At 32.3% G+C, this 16784-nt stretch overlaps 5 protein-coding genes across 5 annotated transcripts; 3 read left to right on the plus strand and 2 right to left on the minus strand.

Moving 5' to 3' along the window:
* Positions 1–868: 868 nt before the first annotated feature.
* On the minus strand, positions 869–2565 carry LOC149094618 (uncharacterized). Its single transcript, XM_089266258.1, has 3 exons — positions 2325–2565; positions 2074–2251; positions 869–2009 (listed from the first exon to the last, which is right to left on the minus strand). The coding sequence occupies exons 1-3, from the start codon at positions 2432–2434 to the stop codon at positions 891–893; spliced, it is 1407 nt and encodes a 468-aa protein (XP_089122384.1). The 5' UTR covers positions 2435–2565; the 3' UTR covers positions 869–890.
* A 101-nt stretch (positions 2566–2666) lies between these two features.
* LOC149094619 (rabenosyn-5-like) lies at positions 2667–4651 on the plus strand. Its single transcript, XM_089266257.1, has 4 exons — positions 2667–3166; positions 3268–3751; positions 3860–3952; positions 4031–4651. The coding sequence occupies exons 1-4, from the start codon at positions 2800–2802 to the stop codon at positions 4512–4514; spliced, it is 1428 nt and encodes a 475-aa protein (XP_089122383.1). The 5' UTR covers positions 2667–2799; the 3' UTR covers positions 4515–4651.
* Positions 4652–5165: 514 nt separating this feature from the next.
* On the plus strand, positions 5166–7132 carry LOC149094620 (bifunctional purine biosynthesis protein ATIC-like). The gene is made up of 5 exons (XM_089270298.1): positions 5166–5398; positions 5491–5929; positions 5998–6341; positions 6425–6606; positions 6686–7132. The coding sequence occupies exons 1-5, from the start codon at positions 5377–5379 to the stop codon at positions 7115–7117; spliced, it is 1419 nt and encodes a 472-aa protein (XP_089126424.1). The 5' UTR covers positions 5166–5376; the 3' UTR covers positions 7118–7132.
* Positions 7133–10404: 3272 nt separating this feature from the next.
* LOC107361174 (Rabenosyn-5) lies at positions 10405–13005 on the minus strand. The gene is made up of 4 exons (XM_025160568.2): positions 12548–13005; positions 11922–12414; positions 11632–11724; positions 10405–11550 (listed from the first exon to the last, which is right to left on the minus strand). The coding sequence occupies exons 1-4, from the start codon at positions 12918–12920 to the stop codon at positions 11052–11054; spliced, it is 1458 nt and encodes a 485-aa protein (XP_025016336.2). The 5' UTR covers positions 12921–13005; the 3' UTR covers positions 10405–11051.
* A 469-nt stretch (positions 13006–13474) lies between these two features.
* On the plus strand, positions 13475–15372 carry LOC107361173 (uncharacterized). Its single transcript, XM_015927921.3, has 3 exons — positions 13475–13712; positions 13789–13966; positions 14029–15372. Exons 1-3 carry the CDS (start codon positions 13603–13605, stop codon positions 15211–15213), a joined length of 1473 nt encoding a protein of 490 aa, XP_015783407.2. The 5' UTR covers positions 13475–13602; the 3' UTR covers positions 15214–15372.
* Positions 15373–16784: the final 1412 nt, after the last annotated feature.

Genomic DNA, 16784 nt, shown 5'->3' on the forward strand with positions numbered 1-16784 from the left:
TGACCATAATTAATTTTAACTGACAATCATTTGTCAACAGATAATAGCGACCATATTGACAATGAGTATTTTTCAGTTCATTGAATGAGTTCATGGTCAAAGGTTAAGTAGACAATTTTCAAAGTTGTTTCAGATTAGTGAAGAGAAGTGAGCCGACGAGGACTTCTTATGCCTTACCCTTTTGTTCCCCTATGCAAGCAGATTTTTACACGAAACTTATGCTACTGATGTACATGTATCTTTAGATCAACACCAGATTCTTGTCTTTCCTTCCAAATGCTGTTTAATTTGTTTGAAATTTAATTCAATCTAGGGTCATTAACATGTAAACCAGTGGCTGATAAGGCCGAGAAAAATTTGTTAACACGAACCCTTCCAGAAGAGTCTGCAAACATATCAAACAACACGTCGGTTGTTTATTTGGTCTTTCTTGTTGAACTATGGAAGGGTTAAGAGTTATGAATGAAAAGAGTTGAAAGTTAAGAGAAATGAGATTCTGGTTGCCACTAAAAAGACAAAACCAACACAATTGTTACATTTATGCACAAATTGACGTAAACACGGAAAGAAAAATGGGCTAAAACGGGTAAAAATACATTTCTCGCAAATTTAGACTGTTTCAGTTTGTAGAAGAATAAAAACTGAGTCCAGTTGTGCAATTCAAAAATTTTCTGATGGATAGTTGTCGAGGAAATCGAGGTCAAAGTTGAAACTTCAATCCCTTTTAACGCAGTTGTTAGACCAAATTTTTAGTAGACAATTTCCAAAGTTGTTTCAAATTAATTGGTCAATTCAAACCGGTCTGTGGGATTGGATAATTTTAAAGAGGAATTTCAAGTGATGTTAATGTTAATGATTGAATGGAAAATTGTTTCATTCCTATTTGTTGTTTAATGGAAAGGTGAAAGAAGTGGCCTTTCTGGTGCAGTAGGAGGTACATAAGAGAAACGGCTGATATCTAAGGCGTGGAATGACCAATCAAATGCGTGATTTCTCATGGTTCGATTGTAAAAATTATCAGGGGGAGTCGTGTCGATGACCGGTGAAGCTGTAATGTCGGCTTGCGAATAATAATCAATAAGATTATCTCTTGAAACATCACCAAAGGCAAACTTAATCTTGGGAAAATTTAAAGGTATTTTAGCAGCAAACCAATTGCGCCTTTCTTGCACCTGGGCAGTTTTTAATAGCTGATGACGTTTTGCATTAACTGCTGCTAACAGCGACTCTTTTTCTTGATTTAAGTTGTCCATCGATTCACGAATTTTTATAATCAATTTCTCAATTTCTTGATTCAAGAAGTTTAAGTGGGATGACAAGTTTTGGCATTCGTTGAGAGACGCCCAATTCCTTATGGTACTATCAAAGTTTCCAACAAATTTGTCCACATCCTTGCTTACCAACTCCAAGTTGAAGCACCCACGAGAAAAATATTTATTCATGTCACAGTCATTAGAAAATTGCCTGAGATCTAACATTTGGTTGCTATAAGTAATCATACTGGCATCAGCAGGACAATTGTACAGTTCTAATTTTGGTGTTATATGCTCGATCAGGTGCCGGAGTTCGCTGAAGTTTTGGCTAACTGTATCATTTAAATCCGAAACAGACTGCCGTACATTAGCTATAATTTCATTATCTTTCATGGCATAGCTATTTTCACCCAGAATTTGAACACGAACATAGCTCACAATTTTATCGAACTCAAAACAAACAGCATCCCATTCCTTTTCCAGTGATTGTTTTCTCAATCCAAAATATTCTTGCTCAGACAGCATTTTTTGATCAAGGTCCTCATAGATGAAAGTAAGAAGGGATAATCTGCCAGATTCTTCTTCAGCCCGATTGACAAGTCGGAAGTCATTCAGATCAGCTTCAATCTCAGTGCCATACTTTTCTTTCAAAACTTTGGTCATAACATAATTGATTAGATTCAGAAAATATGAGCAAAATGCTTCACCTCCAGGTTGAACTGCATAGATAGGAGTGAACTTTAAACTGCTATCAATCTGTTTGTAAAAAAATAGAAAAGATATAGAAAACGTAACGAGAGACACCTTAGAGAAAACGTACCTTTTCAAGGGATTTCAGAAATTCAATTGTAACTTTTCTGAACTCGGCTTCTTGATTTTTATCCAAGCAAGGATAACAATACCGATATTTATGCAAAACTTGTGAATTTTTTAAGCATCTGACGAGAAACATCATGATTATTTCAAATGATTTATGGTCCGGCTTTCCAAATAGTTCCCTGCAAGACGGAAAGAAGATAATTCAGAAAAAAATCAATTAGTTAACTAACAAAGCAAAACACAAATACTTACCTTTTGAGGATAAAATTTTTACATTCTTTTCGGTTGACAACGTATTCATTGAAGGAGAGCCCCTCAAGACTTTCAAAAATGCCATTTTGAATTTCTTGTAGTTGACTCATTATATATAAGACTGGATGGTAATACCAATAAAAATAATGTCAAGCAATCAAAAATAATTAACACAAATTAAAATAGATGAAGAAAATAAGACAATGCAATAACTTATAAGATAAACAGTGGAGACTCATTCAAAAAAAAACGCGGGTAAAAATTGAAACCATTGCCATAGAAACGCACGATCAAGCGATTAAAATTCAAATTCCGACAGTAGTTGTTTCAAGTTCTGATACCTGATGACGCTACTTAAAAATTATCCTGATTGTTCAGTTAATGGTCTTTTCCTTTTTATGATTGTTTGTTTACAAATTTATAGTTGTCATTTTTCATCTGTTAATTCATACTTTTTTTATTTTTAAATTGTGATATGGAAGGTTTTCTTTGTCCCAACTGTATCTCTCGTTTTGATACCGCCCGTGAATTACTGTCTCACTTTGAAGAGCAACATAAAGGTGAAACACCGCAAAAAGCTGTTTCCAGTTTAAGGGGTATTCTGGATAAAGCAAAAAAAATTTTAAATACAGATGATGATGGATCATCTAAATCAACTAATGCAGCTGATAATGAATTTTATGATCCAAACGAATATTGGAGATCTACCCAAGCCTGTGGTCCTACAAGGAGTTATTGGGAACAATTTAAATTGAAAAGAAGCCATAAAATTGAGAACTGTATCATCGAAACCAATAAATTGTTGATTCGATTGGATAAACTATTGAGAGAAACACCTATTGGTAAGATTTGACTTTTTATTTTCTCTTTAATTTACATTCTGGGTCTTTCAAAGCCATCTTTCTAATTCAAAATTATTGTTTGTTAATCTATTTCTTATTAGATCCAGACTTGAAAAAATTGCACGAAAAAAGTGTCGTTGAATGGATTGAAGATGTACATGTTAATTTGTGCCCTCAATGTGCAAAAACATTCAATTTCAGTCGTCGTCGTCATCACTGTCGACTTTGTGGTGGTATTATGTGCCACAATTGTTCTTATTTTTTGGAACCTAATTATGCAAAACAGCTAGTGAGCCCGATTGATTTGGAAACCAGTGAACTTAAGTCTCCAGATTCTCCATCTCAACCTGGTAAACTTCAACGACGAGGGAGAATTATTAGTGTACCTGTGTTACCTAGTTCTTATAATGATCCTCAAATAAGGGTTTGCATAGACTGTAAAGTCCTTTTAGACCGAAGGAACCAACAAATGAATGAGCAACATTCGAAACCAATTATTTGTCGGATGTACGAGATGTATAAAGGAAATGTGGCTGAAGCTCATAGACTTATTGAGCAGTATCTTCAAATCATCGACTCTTTGAGGTAAGCAATCTTTCATCCATGCTTGATACGCCCTTCTCATGAATTGAAATTAGCAATCTGTGCAGATTTATCCGTAAAACTAACTACCTTATTTTTTTGACTTTTTAGGAATGCAGAATCTAATTATAAAGTCGAAGCCACTCATGGACAAGAAGTTAGAATAAAATTGGCGAGACTTGGTGAGATAATCGATGCTATGAGGTATTTTCCTGAATTATTAATAATTGACTTTCAAGTTTAAAAAAATGAATTAATTTACTAATTTCTTATTATGTTTAGTCGTCGGATAAATGCACTTGGTGTCCAAGGGGATATACCATTGAACCCATCTCAGCGACAATTACAAAGTCGCATTCGTGCTGCTGCTGTTAATTTTATTCAGCAAAAATTATCTGGACTTCCACCAATACCAACACAATCGGAGTATGAAAAATTACGAGAAGAAAAGTTGAAAGCTGAAGAAGCAGCGTTGAATACACAAAATGATCATAAACTAAAAAGTAAAGTCTACAATGGAAAAACATCTAAATCAAATCAAAATCCAGTTTTAGCAAAGGATGGTTGGACACCAGAGGTGCAAATAAAGGATGTTAACCTTGCAGATATGCATCCAATATTAATTCAAATTAATCAAATCAAGGAATTTATCGATTTAGCGAGAAAAGAAAACAAATACTATGAAGCTAGTATATTGGAAGCCAATCTTCGTGAACTTGAAATTGAATATATGATGCTAAGTATTCCAGTCAACGGCGATGTTTAGCTATACCTTGGCTATGATCATTCTGTAGTCCTGGTGGAGCTATAGTTACTATCAGTAGATGTCGAAGACCTGGTTTCAATCAAAATCTATCGAGGACGCTAATTTTTCCTTATTTTATTTCGCAAACGTATTTATTCCCCATTCTCATGGAAATTTTTGATTCAATCAATAGGTGTTTTCTTGTAAGCTTTTATTTCTTTGTTTATCAAATCTTCAAATCTATCATTAACTATTCATTATACCTAGCAAGTCTAATCAATTAGTTGATCACTGATCAGTGATCAACTAAAAACTCTTCAACTGTTTTATCCCCATCACAAATTTATCTGATCAGTAAACAATTTTTGAGATAGATTATCATTTTCATCATTATTAATCAACTATACATCTAAAGCATCTTACATCTACTAACCATTCAATTTCTCTTCTTGGCTTACGAGACTATTCAAAACAGAATTGTAAAATAGCAGAAAATGTTCACAATAATCAGCTAAATAAACGTAAACAAACAATTCCCCACAAAATTTGTATCTCAGCTGAACTTCAATGCCATAATTCAAGTCTATTAATAAATGAAGGTTTTTTTGCGAAGAGAAATGATCATAGAGATAATATCTGTTAAGTTTGATGAATTTATTATCATAATTGGTGAGATCTTAAACAGTCACAGTTGATCATAAGGCGAAAAAAGAGGTACAAAAATCTGTTTACTATTCGTAATAGAACTACAAACTTGACTCTCTTGACAAAAACAGATTTCTTTTCTGTAGCATTTTAACCTCACTTCAATTAATCCATTAGTTATTAATTACAATTCATTTTTCTCACCTACTAATCCAACTTAGACATTAAGAAATTAACAATGTCCATCAAAGGAGAACTGGGTAAGTAATTGTTTCATTAAAGATAATCTTGTTTTTAAATCTCTCTTCTCTAACCGATTTTGTCTGACTATGTTTCAATCTCTCCTACACAGCTGTCATCTCTGTCTGGGATAAACGAGGTTTAGTTGAATTTGCTCGAAGATTGGCGCAAAGTGGTTTAAATTTGGTGGCCAGTGGAGGTTCAGCCAAAACATTACGGGACAATGGACTGACATTGAAAGATGTATCTGAAATAACCGGAGCTCCTGAAATGCTTGGAGGACGAGTGAAGACTTTACATCCAGCTATCCATGGAGGAATATTGGCTCGTAAAATTGACTCTGACCAGCGTGACATGAAAAATCGTGGCTACCAATTCATAGGTGTTGTTGTCTGTAATTTGTATCCATTCGTACAAACTATTAGCTCACCTAATGTAACCATTGCTGATGCCGTTGAACAAGTTGATATTGGTGGAGTAACTCTTTTACGGGCTGGAGCCAAAAACCATGATAGAGTAGCAGTTATTTGTGATCCTAATGATTATGATTTGTACGTATTCTCATTTGTCTTAATCTCAATTGTTTAACATGAAATTTGGCTTTATCTTTTGATTTTAGGGTTGCTTCAGAGATTGAACGAAATGGTGTTGTTTCCAAGGAGGTTCGACAAATGCTTGCTGTTAAGGCTTTTAATCATACTGCACAGTATGATTTAGCTATATCTAACTATTTCAGGTCTCAATATTGTTCCGGAGTTTCACAATTATCTCTTCGATATGGTATGAATCCTCACCAAAAACCAGCTCAACTGTATACTATGGAAGCAAAATTACCATTGAGAGTAGTCAATGGAAGTCCTGGTTTCATTAACCTATGCGATGCTCTTAATGCATGGCAATTGGTTCGAGATCTTAAAAAAATAATAATTCGGTATTTTAATAAGTTATTGCTAACAACTATACGTTGATAGATTTTCTTTCTTTATCAATTTAATTTATCAAGATTGATCTTGACTTTGACAATCCTAACGAAGTGGTTTGAATAGTACTTATTTTTATCAATTTAAATATCGTTTATTCGTTATCTTATCAGATTGATCCTAACTATGAGCCATCTGATATTGAATCAAGGACACTTTTTGGTTTAACTTTGGAACAGAAACGAAATGATGCAATTATTGATGAAAAATTATTCAATGTCGATAGAATCATTTCTCAAAATAAAAATGTAAGTACTTTTATTATTCAAAGTTGCTAATGGAAGAAGAAACGAATTTTTATCTTACAAATTTGCTCTTTATTATTAGTTACCCAAAGAAGCTGTACGTGATTTGGTTGTAGCGACGATCGCTTTAAAATACACGCAATCTAATTCTGTTTGTTACGCTAAAGATGGTCAAATAATTGGCATTGGAGCTGGTCAACAATCGCGAATCCATTGTACAAGACTAGCTGGTGATAAAGCTAACAATTGGTGGATGAGGCAGCATCCTTCTCTCTCTGAAATGGTCTTCAAGAAATCAATCAAGAGAGCCGAACAATCAAATTACACTGATGTTTATGTTAATCGACTATCAAAGTTTTTAACAAATTTGTCCACATCTTTGCTTACCAACTCCAAGTTGAATTCCTTCAAAGTTCATTATCCTTCATGGCATAGCCTTAACTTTTCCGAACTCGGCTTCATGGTTTTTATCCAAGCAAGGATTCCAATACCGATATTGTTGCAAAACTTGTGAATTTTTTAAGCATCTGACGAGAAAGATCATTATGATTTCAAAACCTTTGTGGTCCGGCTTTCCAAATAATTCCCTTCGAGAAGGAAAGAAGATAATTCAGAAAAAAATCAATTAGTTAACTAATAGAAAGTAAAACACAAATATTTACCTTTTGAGGATAAAATTTTTACATTCTTTTCGATTGACAACGTATTCATTGAAGGAGAGCCCCTCAAGACTTTCAAAAATGCCATTTTGAAGTTCTTGTAGTTGACTCATTATAGACAAGACTGGATGGTAATACCAATAAAAATAATGTCCAAGCAATCAAAAATAATAAACACAAATTAAAATAGATGAGGAAATGGTGTGAATCTTGAGTGGCTTCAAATCTTTTAAAGTAAATATTAATGAAGTTTTTTGGCCAAATTTGAAACATTGTATCTTTTTTATTTACAAATACATATTTATCTCTGCTCTTCAACCTGATGAAACGATTGTATCATTGATTACTGTAAATATAAATATCAATGTTTCAATATGCAAATTTCTCATTTGCTTCCTAAATCTCGTTCTCATCTTTTCTGGCCATTTGTTTTTTCTGTTTTTTTTTATTTCGAATTTATTTTAATTTAATTTCTTACCATAAGAACTTTTTCAATAGATTGATGCATGATTTGAACTTCTTATTTTGTATTGAATGCGCCCTCATTGCTCAGGTAAGGTTATTATTTTGTTTATTTCAGTCACAATTGAGTAACTGCACTATAAGTTGCTTATTAGCACTATTCGCCAAGCAGCGAAACTCATGATTTGCGATCTTCCAGAATAGATCAAAAACCTAAAATATTGCTTTAATCTGATTTTGGGAGTTATGAGTTATTGATATTTACGAAAGAAAATTGTATAAAGTCAATCAACAATTGAGATTCGACGAAATGCAAAAGTAGATCATCCTCTTTAATAACGACCATTGAAAGAAACTGCAGTTGAATAATGATGCGGTGTTTCAATGGCGACTTTTTTTCTACTAATTTCAACATTCTAAGTAAAAATTTGTAGTTAATTAGCTACATTTAATGATAATTATCAATTTTCAAACAAAAATTAAAGGATTGACGCAAACATGAGTAAATACTGTTATTTTAAACAAATGTGAATTTCTCAATAGTCATTTAATTATTTACGCATCATTTCCGCATCATAATTTGCAATAAAATTGCAAAAATAACTCTATCGTCATGCATTTCATTAACGTGAATCATTCGCCATTTGTGTCTTGTGCTGAATATCTTTTTATTAAATCAGAGTCTTTCCATTATTTTCAATGTTTAATGGCAACTGTGAATTAATTCAAAATGAGTTTTATTAGTCAAAAATTAATTTAAATCTTTTCATACGAAATTTTGAGAAGTTTCAAAGATTTTTGGACAGTATTTTCATAAGTTTGAGTCCAAGATGACTAATAGTCTAATAATCGTAAAATAAAATAATGCGTTGACTAATAAAAACGAAGTGAGTCTATCGTAATAGATTATGTCGTTGTAGACAAATTATCATAAGCTGAGCAAATTGAAGTAAAGATAATACACACTATATTAAAGCTTATGAATATATCGAATCGGAAATCGTGTTTAATAAATAAAATGACTATTTAGATTTGTATTAATTGTCAGACAAGCATACGAATTAACATTAGCTAGCATCAAAAATATTAATCAAGTAAAAATGCACCAAAGTATCGAATTTTCTCAATAAATTATTTGAATGAAATGTTACTTTGCATGTGAACAAAGGGGTCGAGGAGCCATTGACTAATTAAGTGACATTATCTGATACTTTACTATAAGTGTCCGTTTTCAGAGCTCATTCAACGACAGACTTATGTCTTATTCTGGTTACAAGTGTATATGGTTTATGCATTTGCATTTTATGAGGCTTTTCTCCATAAAATCTTTCTCTATTACTTGTGGAATGACTTAGACATCACTCAATTATCAAAACGGTCAGTTTTGTTATTTCTTGAGTTGCAGGCTCATAATATCACCAAAGGATTTGTGTATGATACTCAAAGAGTGTCAATTTCGTACAGAAAGTAATGTGAATGTAAAAGCATCAAGATATAGCGAAATCATAAATAGGTAAAACTGCTAATGTTCTTTCCGCAAAATTTTTAAGCTTAGTAATTAAAAATTAGTTTTTTAAATGCATTAGTTTCTTTAGAAACCTTTTGATTGATCTTGCTTCATGATAGATGTCAATTAATATTTTCAATTATGTAAAAATTATAAAGTAATTCAAAATTAATAAGGACTGTAATTATACAGTAAATCAAAATGAAAAATACAATCTCTGATTATAAATTGATGTCAAAAAAATTTCGACGCTTAAGAATACCTGTATAATTGTTTTATTAAAATGTAATCGATACCCTATTTAAAAGAATAGTTTTAAAAAATGAAAACTTAACTATCACTTGTAAATATTAAAATGTTTCAAGCTGTATCAATTCACTTTATTACTAAACTATGTACAGCTTAGAAAGTGTTTCATAGTTGTGTCTCTAATTGAAAATTAACTAAAAAGGAATGATTCACGTTGATTATTTCAATGACGATTTACAACTTTCTTTTTCAAGTATATTGAATTTTTATGGCTTTCATGTACCTTTTTGTAATAAAATGAATAACTTATTAACTAGCATAATTTTGCAGTTGACAATTGATGGTTATATCAATGTAGCTAATTGGTTACGTCTGTTTACTAAAATTGATAAAATTTGTATGAAACATTTCCATACAAACTATAAACTTACCTGAGTAACTGAGGCGAATTCAATAAAAAATAAACATGCCAATGATACAATCAAACGGTCCAGAATTTCAGGTCAGAAAGAAATTAGTTAGGGTGAAATTTAACAGTGGAGAAGGTAGATACAAAAAAGAAAACGAAAAAATAAACAATAAATTGGTCGAAAGGATGAGAACGAGGTCTAAATGATGGCTTTCCATACTGAAATTGATATGACATTGATATTTATATTTATAGTAATCAATGATACAATCGTTTCATCAGTTTGAAGAGCAGAGATAAATATGTATTTGTAAATAAAAAAAGATACAATGTTTCAAATTTTGTCCAAAAAACTTCATTAATATTTACTTTAAAAGATTAAAGCCACTCAAGATTCACTTCATCTTGATTACCTAATTACAATCAAGATATGAAAATTATGATGAATAGGTTTCAATAATGTCATTGCTTTAAAACGATTCATATTTCACGACTGTATTGAACTTTGGAGCATATTTACAAGTGATAGTATTATAAGTTTTAATTTTTTAAAACTATTCTTTTAAATAGTGTATTGGTAACAATCAATTTTTTGATAAGAAAATTTTGGATTAATTTACAACTATTTGTTTCATTGTGAATTTGATAGTTTGGTCTACAAAACAAGAACGGAAATATATTAGAAAAAGAAACAAAAGAAATGAGCTTACATGAAAAATACATGGATAGATATTCATTGAGACAAAAAAGATTGTCTCGTTTCTATCGACTCTCATTACTGTATAATATTTAATTCTATCATCTCTATCTTTCTCTTTTACATCTTTGATTTAGCTTTTATTTATAAATATCGTTTTAGAGACATTTGAGGCAATAGAAAAAAGAAGAAAATAAATTGGAATGATTTGCAATGAATGGATCAATGATCACAGATATGCCTGTCTGAAAAAGGCATCCCAATATGAGACAAACAGGACGAAAAAAGTTTCGGTCAAGTGAGTATTGTGAAGCTGTTGATGAGCACAATGTTTATGATGACTATGATGACGATGACTATGATGACGATGACTATGATAAAGGTGATGATGATGTGATAATAATGAGGAATCCTATTCCTCATCGCTTGGACTTATCTTAATGATAAGTTTATTTATTGATTGTTTTAACGACCAACATCGCCGTTGACTGGAATACTTTGCATCATATATTCAATTTCAAGTTCCCGAAGATTGGCTTCTAACATACTAGCTTCATCGTATTTGTTGGCTTTTCTTGCTAAATCGATAAATTCCTTGATTTGATTAATTTGAATTAACATTGGATCCATATCTTCAAGGTTAACATCCTTTATTTTTACCTCTGGTGTCCAACCATCCTTTGCTACAACTGGATTTTGATTTGATCTAGATGTTGATCCACTGTAGACTTTACTAGATCTATTTACTAGTTTAGGATCATTCGGTGTATTTAAGGCTGCTTCTTGAGCTTTCAACTTTTCTTCTCGTAATTTTTCATATTCCGCTTGTGTTGGTATTGGTGGAAGTCCAGATAATTTTTGCTGAATAAAATTAACAGCAGCAGCACGAATGCGACTTTGTAATTGTCGCTGAGATGGGTTCAATGGTATATCCCCTTGGACACCAAGTGCATTTATCCGACGACTAAACATAATAAGAAATTAGTAAATTAATTCATCGTTTTCAACTTGAAAGTCAATTATTAATAATTCTACAGGAAAATACCTCATAGCATCGATTTTCTCACCAAGTCTCACCAATTTGATTCTGACTTCTTGTCCATGAGTAGCTTCAACTTTATAATTACATTCTGCATTCCTAAAAAAGTCAAAAAATAATATTTAAATTTAAATTTACAGGAAAGAGTTTCCTTAAGGATAAAAGTTCAAATATTGGATTTCTAAATCAATAGTTTCGAAGATAGATCTCTAGATTTATAATCTGTGGTTTTTTTACATCAGTGATTCACAGATTCATGAGAAGGGCGTATTAAGCATGAATGAAAGATTGCTTACCTCAAAGAGTCGATGATTTGACAATATTGTTCAATAAGTCTATGAGCTTCAGCCACATTTTCTCTATGCATCTCGTACATCTGACAAATTATTGGTCGCGAATGTTGCTCATACATTTGTTGGTTCCTTCGGTCTAGAAGGACTTTACAGTCTATGCAAACCCTTATTTGAGGTTCATTAGAAGAACTAGGAATTGAAGGTAAACTGATGATACTTCCTCGTCGTTGAAGTGCACCAGGTTGAGATGGAGAATCTGGAGAGGATATTGACATTAGTTGACTGGTTTCCAAATCAATTGGACTGACTAGCTGTTTTGCATAGTTAGAATCCAAAAAATGAGAACAATTGTGGCACATAATACCACCACAAAGTCGACAGTGATGACGACGACGACTGAAATTGAATGTTTTTGCACATTGAGGGCACAGATTAACATAAACATCATCAACCCATTCAACGACACTTTTTTCGTGCAATTTTTTCAAGTCTGGATCTAATAAGAAATAGAATAACAAACAATAATTTTGAATTAGAAAGATGGATTTGAAAGAGAATGAGAAAAGCATTTTTAGGTCCAATCTGACCCAGAATGTAAATTAAAGAGAAAATAAAAAGTCAAATCATACCAATAGGTGTTTCTCTCAATAGTTTATCCAATCGAATCAACAATTTATTGGTTTCAATAACACAGTTCTCAATTTTATGGCTTCTTTTCAATTTAAATTGTTCCCAATAACTCCTTGTAGGACCACAGGCTTGTACAGATCTCCAATATTCGTTTGGATCATTATCATAAAATTCATTATCAGCTGCATTAGTTGATTTAGATGATCCATCATCATCTGTATTTAAAATTTTCTTTGCTTTATCCAGAATACCCCTTAAACTGGAAACAGCTTTTTGCGGTGTTTCACCTTTATGTTGCTCTTCAAAGTGAGACAGTAATTCACGGGCGGTATCAAAACGAGAGATACAGTTGGGACAAAGAAAACCTTCCATATCACAATTTAAAAATAAGAAAAGTATGAATTAACAGATGAAAAATGACGACTATAAATTTGTAAACAAACAATCATAGAAAGGAAAGACCATTAACTGAACAATCAGGATAATTTTCTTAAGTAGCGCCATCAGGTATCAGAACTTGAAACAAATACTGTCAGAATTTGATTTCAATTCTTGTTATGTTCAACAATTTATTGCAATCATTAAATGCTCGAATCAATTTCAATCACTCTTGCAGTTTCTTGGCATTCCTTTAATTTTTACGAGAAATCTCTAATTGATCTGAAAATTTACAAACCTTAACGGGTTTCAACTTCAATTAGATAAAAATCCAAGTGATTTTTTTCTCAAGCTAAGAAACTAATTAAATCAAAGATTTCTTGATTCTTTTGAATAATTCTGAATTGGGTTCGATCAAGCAATTTTAAAATATTTTGTTGAAATTTCCTGTCGGTTAAAATGACTTCTTAAAAGTGCCACAAGATATCGCTTGATCGTCCGTTTCTATGGCAATGGTTTCAATTTTTACCCGCGTTTTTATTTGTCTGAGTCTCCACTGTTTATCTTATAAGTTATTGCATTTGTCTTATTTTCCTCATCTATTTTAATTTGTGTTTATTATTTTTGATTGTTTGGACATTATTTTTATTGGTATTACCATCCAGTCTTATATATAATGAGTCAACTACAAGAACTTCAAAATGGCATTTTTGAAAGTCTTGAGGGGCTCTCCTTCAATGAATACGTTGTCAACCGAAAAGAATGTAAAAATTTTATCCTCAAAAGGTAAATATTTGTGTTTTGCTTTGATATTAGTTAACTAATTGATTTTTTTCATAATTATCTTCTTTCCGTCTTGCAGGGAATTATTTGGAAAGCCGGACCATAAAGCATTTGAAGTCATCATGATCTTTCTCGTCAGGTGCTTAAAAAATTCACAAGTTTTGCAACAATATCGGTATTGTTATCCTTGCTTGGATAAAAATCAAGAAGCCGAGTTCAGAAAAGTTACAATTGAATTTCTGAAATCCCTTGAAAAGGTACGTTTTCTTTAAGGTGTCTCTCGTCTCTCGTCTCATATCTTTTCTTTTTTTACAAACAGATTGATAGCAGTTTAAAGTTCACTCCTATCTATGCAGTTCAACCTGGAGGTGAAGCATTTTGCTCATATTTTCTGAATCTCATCAATTATGTTATGACCAAAGTTTTGAAAGAAAAGTATGGCACTGAAATCGAATCTGATCTGAATGACTTCCGACTTGTCAACCGGGCTGAGGAAGAATCTGGCAGATTATCCGATCTTACTTTCATCTATGAGGACCTTGATCAAAAAATGCTGTCTGAGCAAGAATATTTTGAGTTGAGAAAACGATCACTGGAAAAGGAATGGGATGCTGTTTGTTTCGAGTTCGATAAAATTGTAAACTATGTTCGTGTTCAAATTCTGGGTGAAAATAGCTATGCCATGAAGGATAATGAAATTATAGCTAATGTACGGCAGTCTGTTGCGGACTTAAATGATACAGTCAGCCAAAACTTCAGCGAACTCCGGCACCTGATCGAGCATATAACACCAAAATTAGAAATGTACAATTGTCCTGCTGATGCCAGTATGATTACTTCTAGCAACCAAATATTAGATCTCAGGCAATTTTCTAATGACTGTGACATCAATAAATATTTTTCTCGTGGGTGCTTCAACTTGGAGTTGGTAAGCAAGGATGTGGACAAATTTGTTAAAAACTTTGATAGTACCATGAGGAATTGGGCGTCTCTTAGCGAATGCCAAAACTTGTCATCCCACTTAAACTTCTTGAATCAAGAAATTGAGAAATTGATTATAAAAATTCGTGAATCGATGGACAACTTAAATCAAGAAAAAGAGTCGCTGTTAGCAGCAGTTAATGCAAAACGTCATCAGCTATTAAAAACTGCCCAGGTGCAAGAAAGGCGCAATTGGTTTGCTGCTAAAATACCTTTAAATTTCCCCAAGATTAAGTTTGCCTTTGGTGATGTTTCAAGAGATAATCTTATTGATTATTATTCGCAAGCCGACATTACAGCTTCACCGGTCATCGACACGACTCCCCCTGATAATTTTTACAATCGAACCATGAGAAATCACGCATTTGATTGGTCATTCCACGCCTTAGATATCAGCCGTTTCTCTTATGTACCTCCTACTGCACCAGAAAGGCCACTTCTTTCACCTTTGCGAGAAGAGTCTTCAATCAGATCATTATCCAGTCATAACTCATCTTATAATATTGACACTGTTTTACTCTGAAAGTTGACCCAAGAAACCCTCTACAAGCATGCATTACACTTTGATCAACTCATTGTTATATTATTACATTGTTATATTATTATTTTCTTTATTTAAAGCTAATTTCGAAGAAAGAACTTGTTTTGCTAAATATACTTGCACATATTTTTAAGTCGACTATCAAAGCCATCTTCGTCATTTAAATCCTCTGAGTTTGCCAATCGCGTAAAACTATGACGGCCTCGACTTTCAAAAAATTGGTTAAATTCAATTTAATCTATCTTCGTTCCACCAAGATCTAATTTAGAGTTGACTAGTCTTCTCAATTCTCATATTTTAGAGAAGCAATTGAAACATATTAAGAGGAAAATGTTCCATTAAACAACAAATAGGAATGAAACAATTTTCCATTCAACTCTTAACATTAACATCACTTGAAATTTCTCTTTAAAATTATCCAATCCCACAGACCGGTTTGAATTGACCAATTAACTTGAAACAACTTTGAAAATTGTCTACTTAACCTTTGACCATGAACTCATTCAATGAACTGAAAAATACTCATTGTCAATATGGTCGCTATTATCTGTTGACAAATGATTGTCAGTTAAAATTAATTATGGTCATGAATCAAAAGTTGAGCTGTTTCTTCTTTGTTGTGCGTTAAAACATTAAATTCGCATGTAATATAATCAAAATTTGCTACAACAAGCCATTTAAATTGATTTAATTTATCGTTCAATTCCATCAAGAATCATACAATTAAGTATAAGTGTACCAGATTGTCAGCAATTTAAATGAACAAATAGATGAGTTCATTGAATATGAAAATTAAACTCATCTCAGAAACGAGGTATTAAAGCATAAACCATATCGATCGTGCCATGCAAGCTGTAAACCTGTTAATTAAGAATAGTTGGAAAAAGAAAATGTCTGAAGTATTTCTTTTATTCAAAAAAATATTTTCACTCTAAACCTGAGCCTCTTGATAACCTTGAACATCCAGAATTAATAGGCTCATTGTTGGCCAATTGTTGAATACTTGGATAAATGGACAAAAGAAATGGCAAGACCAGTCTGTTGAGGATAAAACATGGAATCGCTGATAACCAAAAAACAATTTAAATCGCTAGAATAAAATTATTTCCATGTGAACACTGAAAAGAAGCATGGAATTGAAGATGCTGCCTTTTTACTTGGAAATGATCAAGGTAATGGACAAATTTCAGGGTCATTTCGTTTGTCGTTTATTTGAAACCCTAAACTGTCCATGAAGATTATTTCAGCCCTCTAAATTATTCAGCAACGATCAACCGCAACATGGTTCAATATTTAAGACAATTGGTGATTCATCTCATTATAATTAGATCAGTTTTTATCAAAGCAGTTTTGAGTGCTTTGTTTATCGCCAGATCTTCATCTTCATCTCAACAACTGAATCTTCTAGTATTTCTTGACCAATTGAAGTATTTCCAATAAATCTATTGTGTTTTAAATTTATTATTTTTCATCTATCAATGTGCGCCATTGGACCAAGCTATTTTTTTATTTGCCTGGCTTGAGGCGTGGCATTTTCAATCTCTTTCTCTTTG

Source organism: Tetranychus urticae, chromosome 1, assembly GCF_039701765.1.
Source record: "Tetranychus urticae isolate SD_2017Ah chromosome 1, NJAU_TeUrti_SD_1.0, whole genome shotgun sequence".
Classification (NCBI taxonomy): Eukaryota; Metazoa; Arthropoda; class Arachnida; order Trombidiformes; family Tetranychidae; genus Tetranychus; species Tetranychus urticae.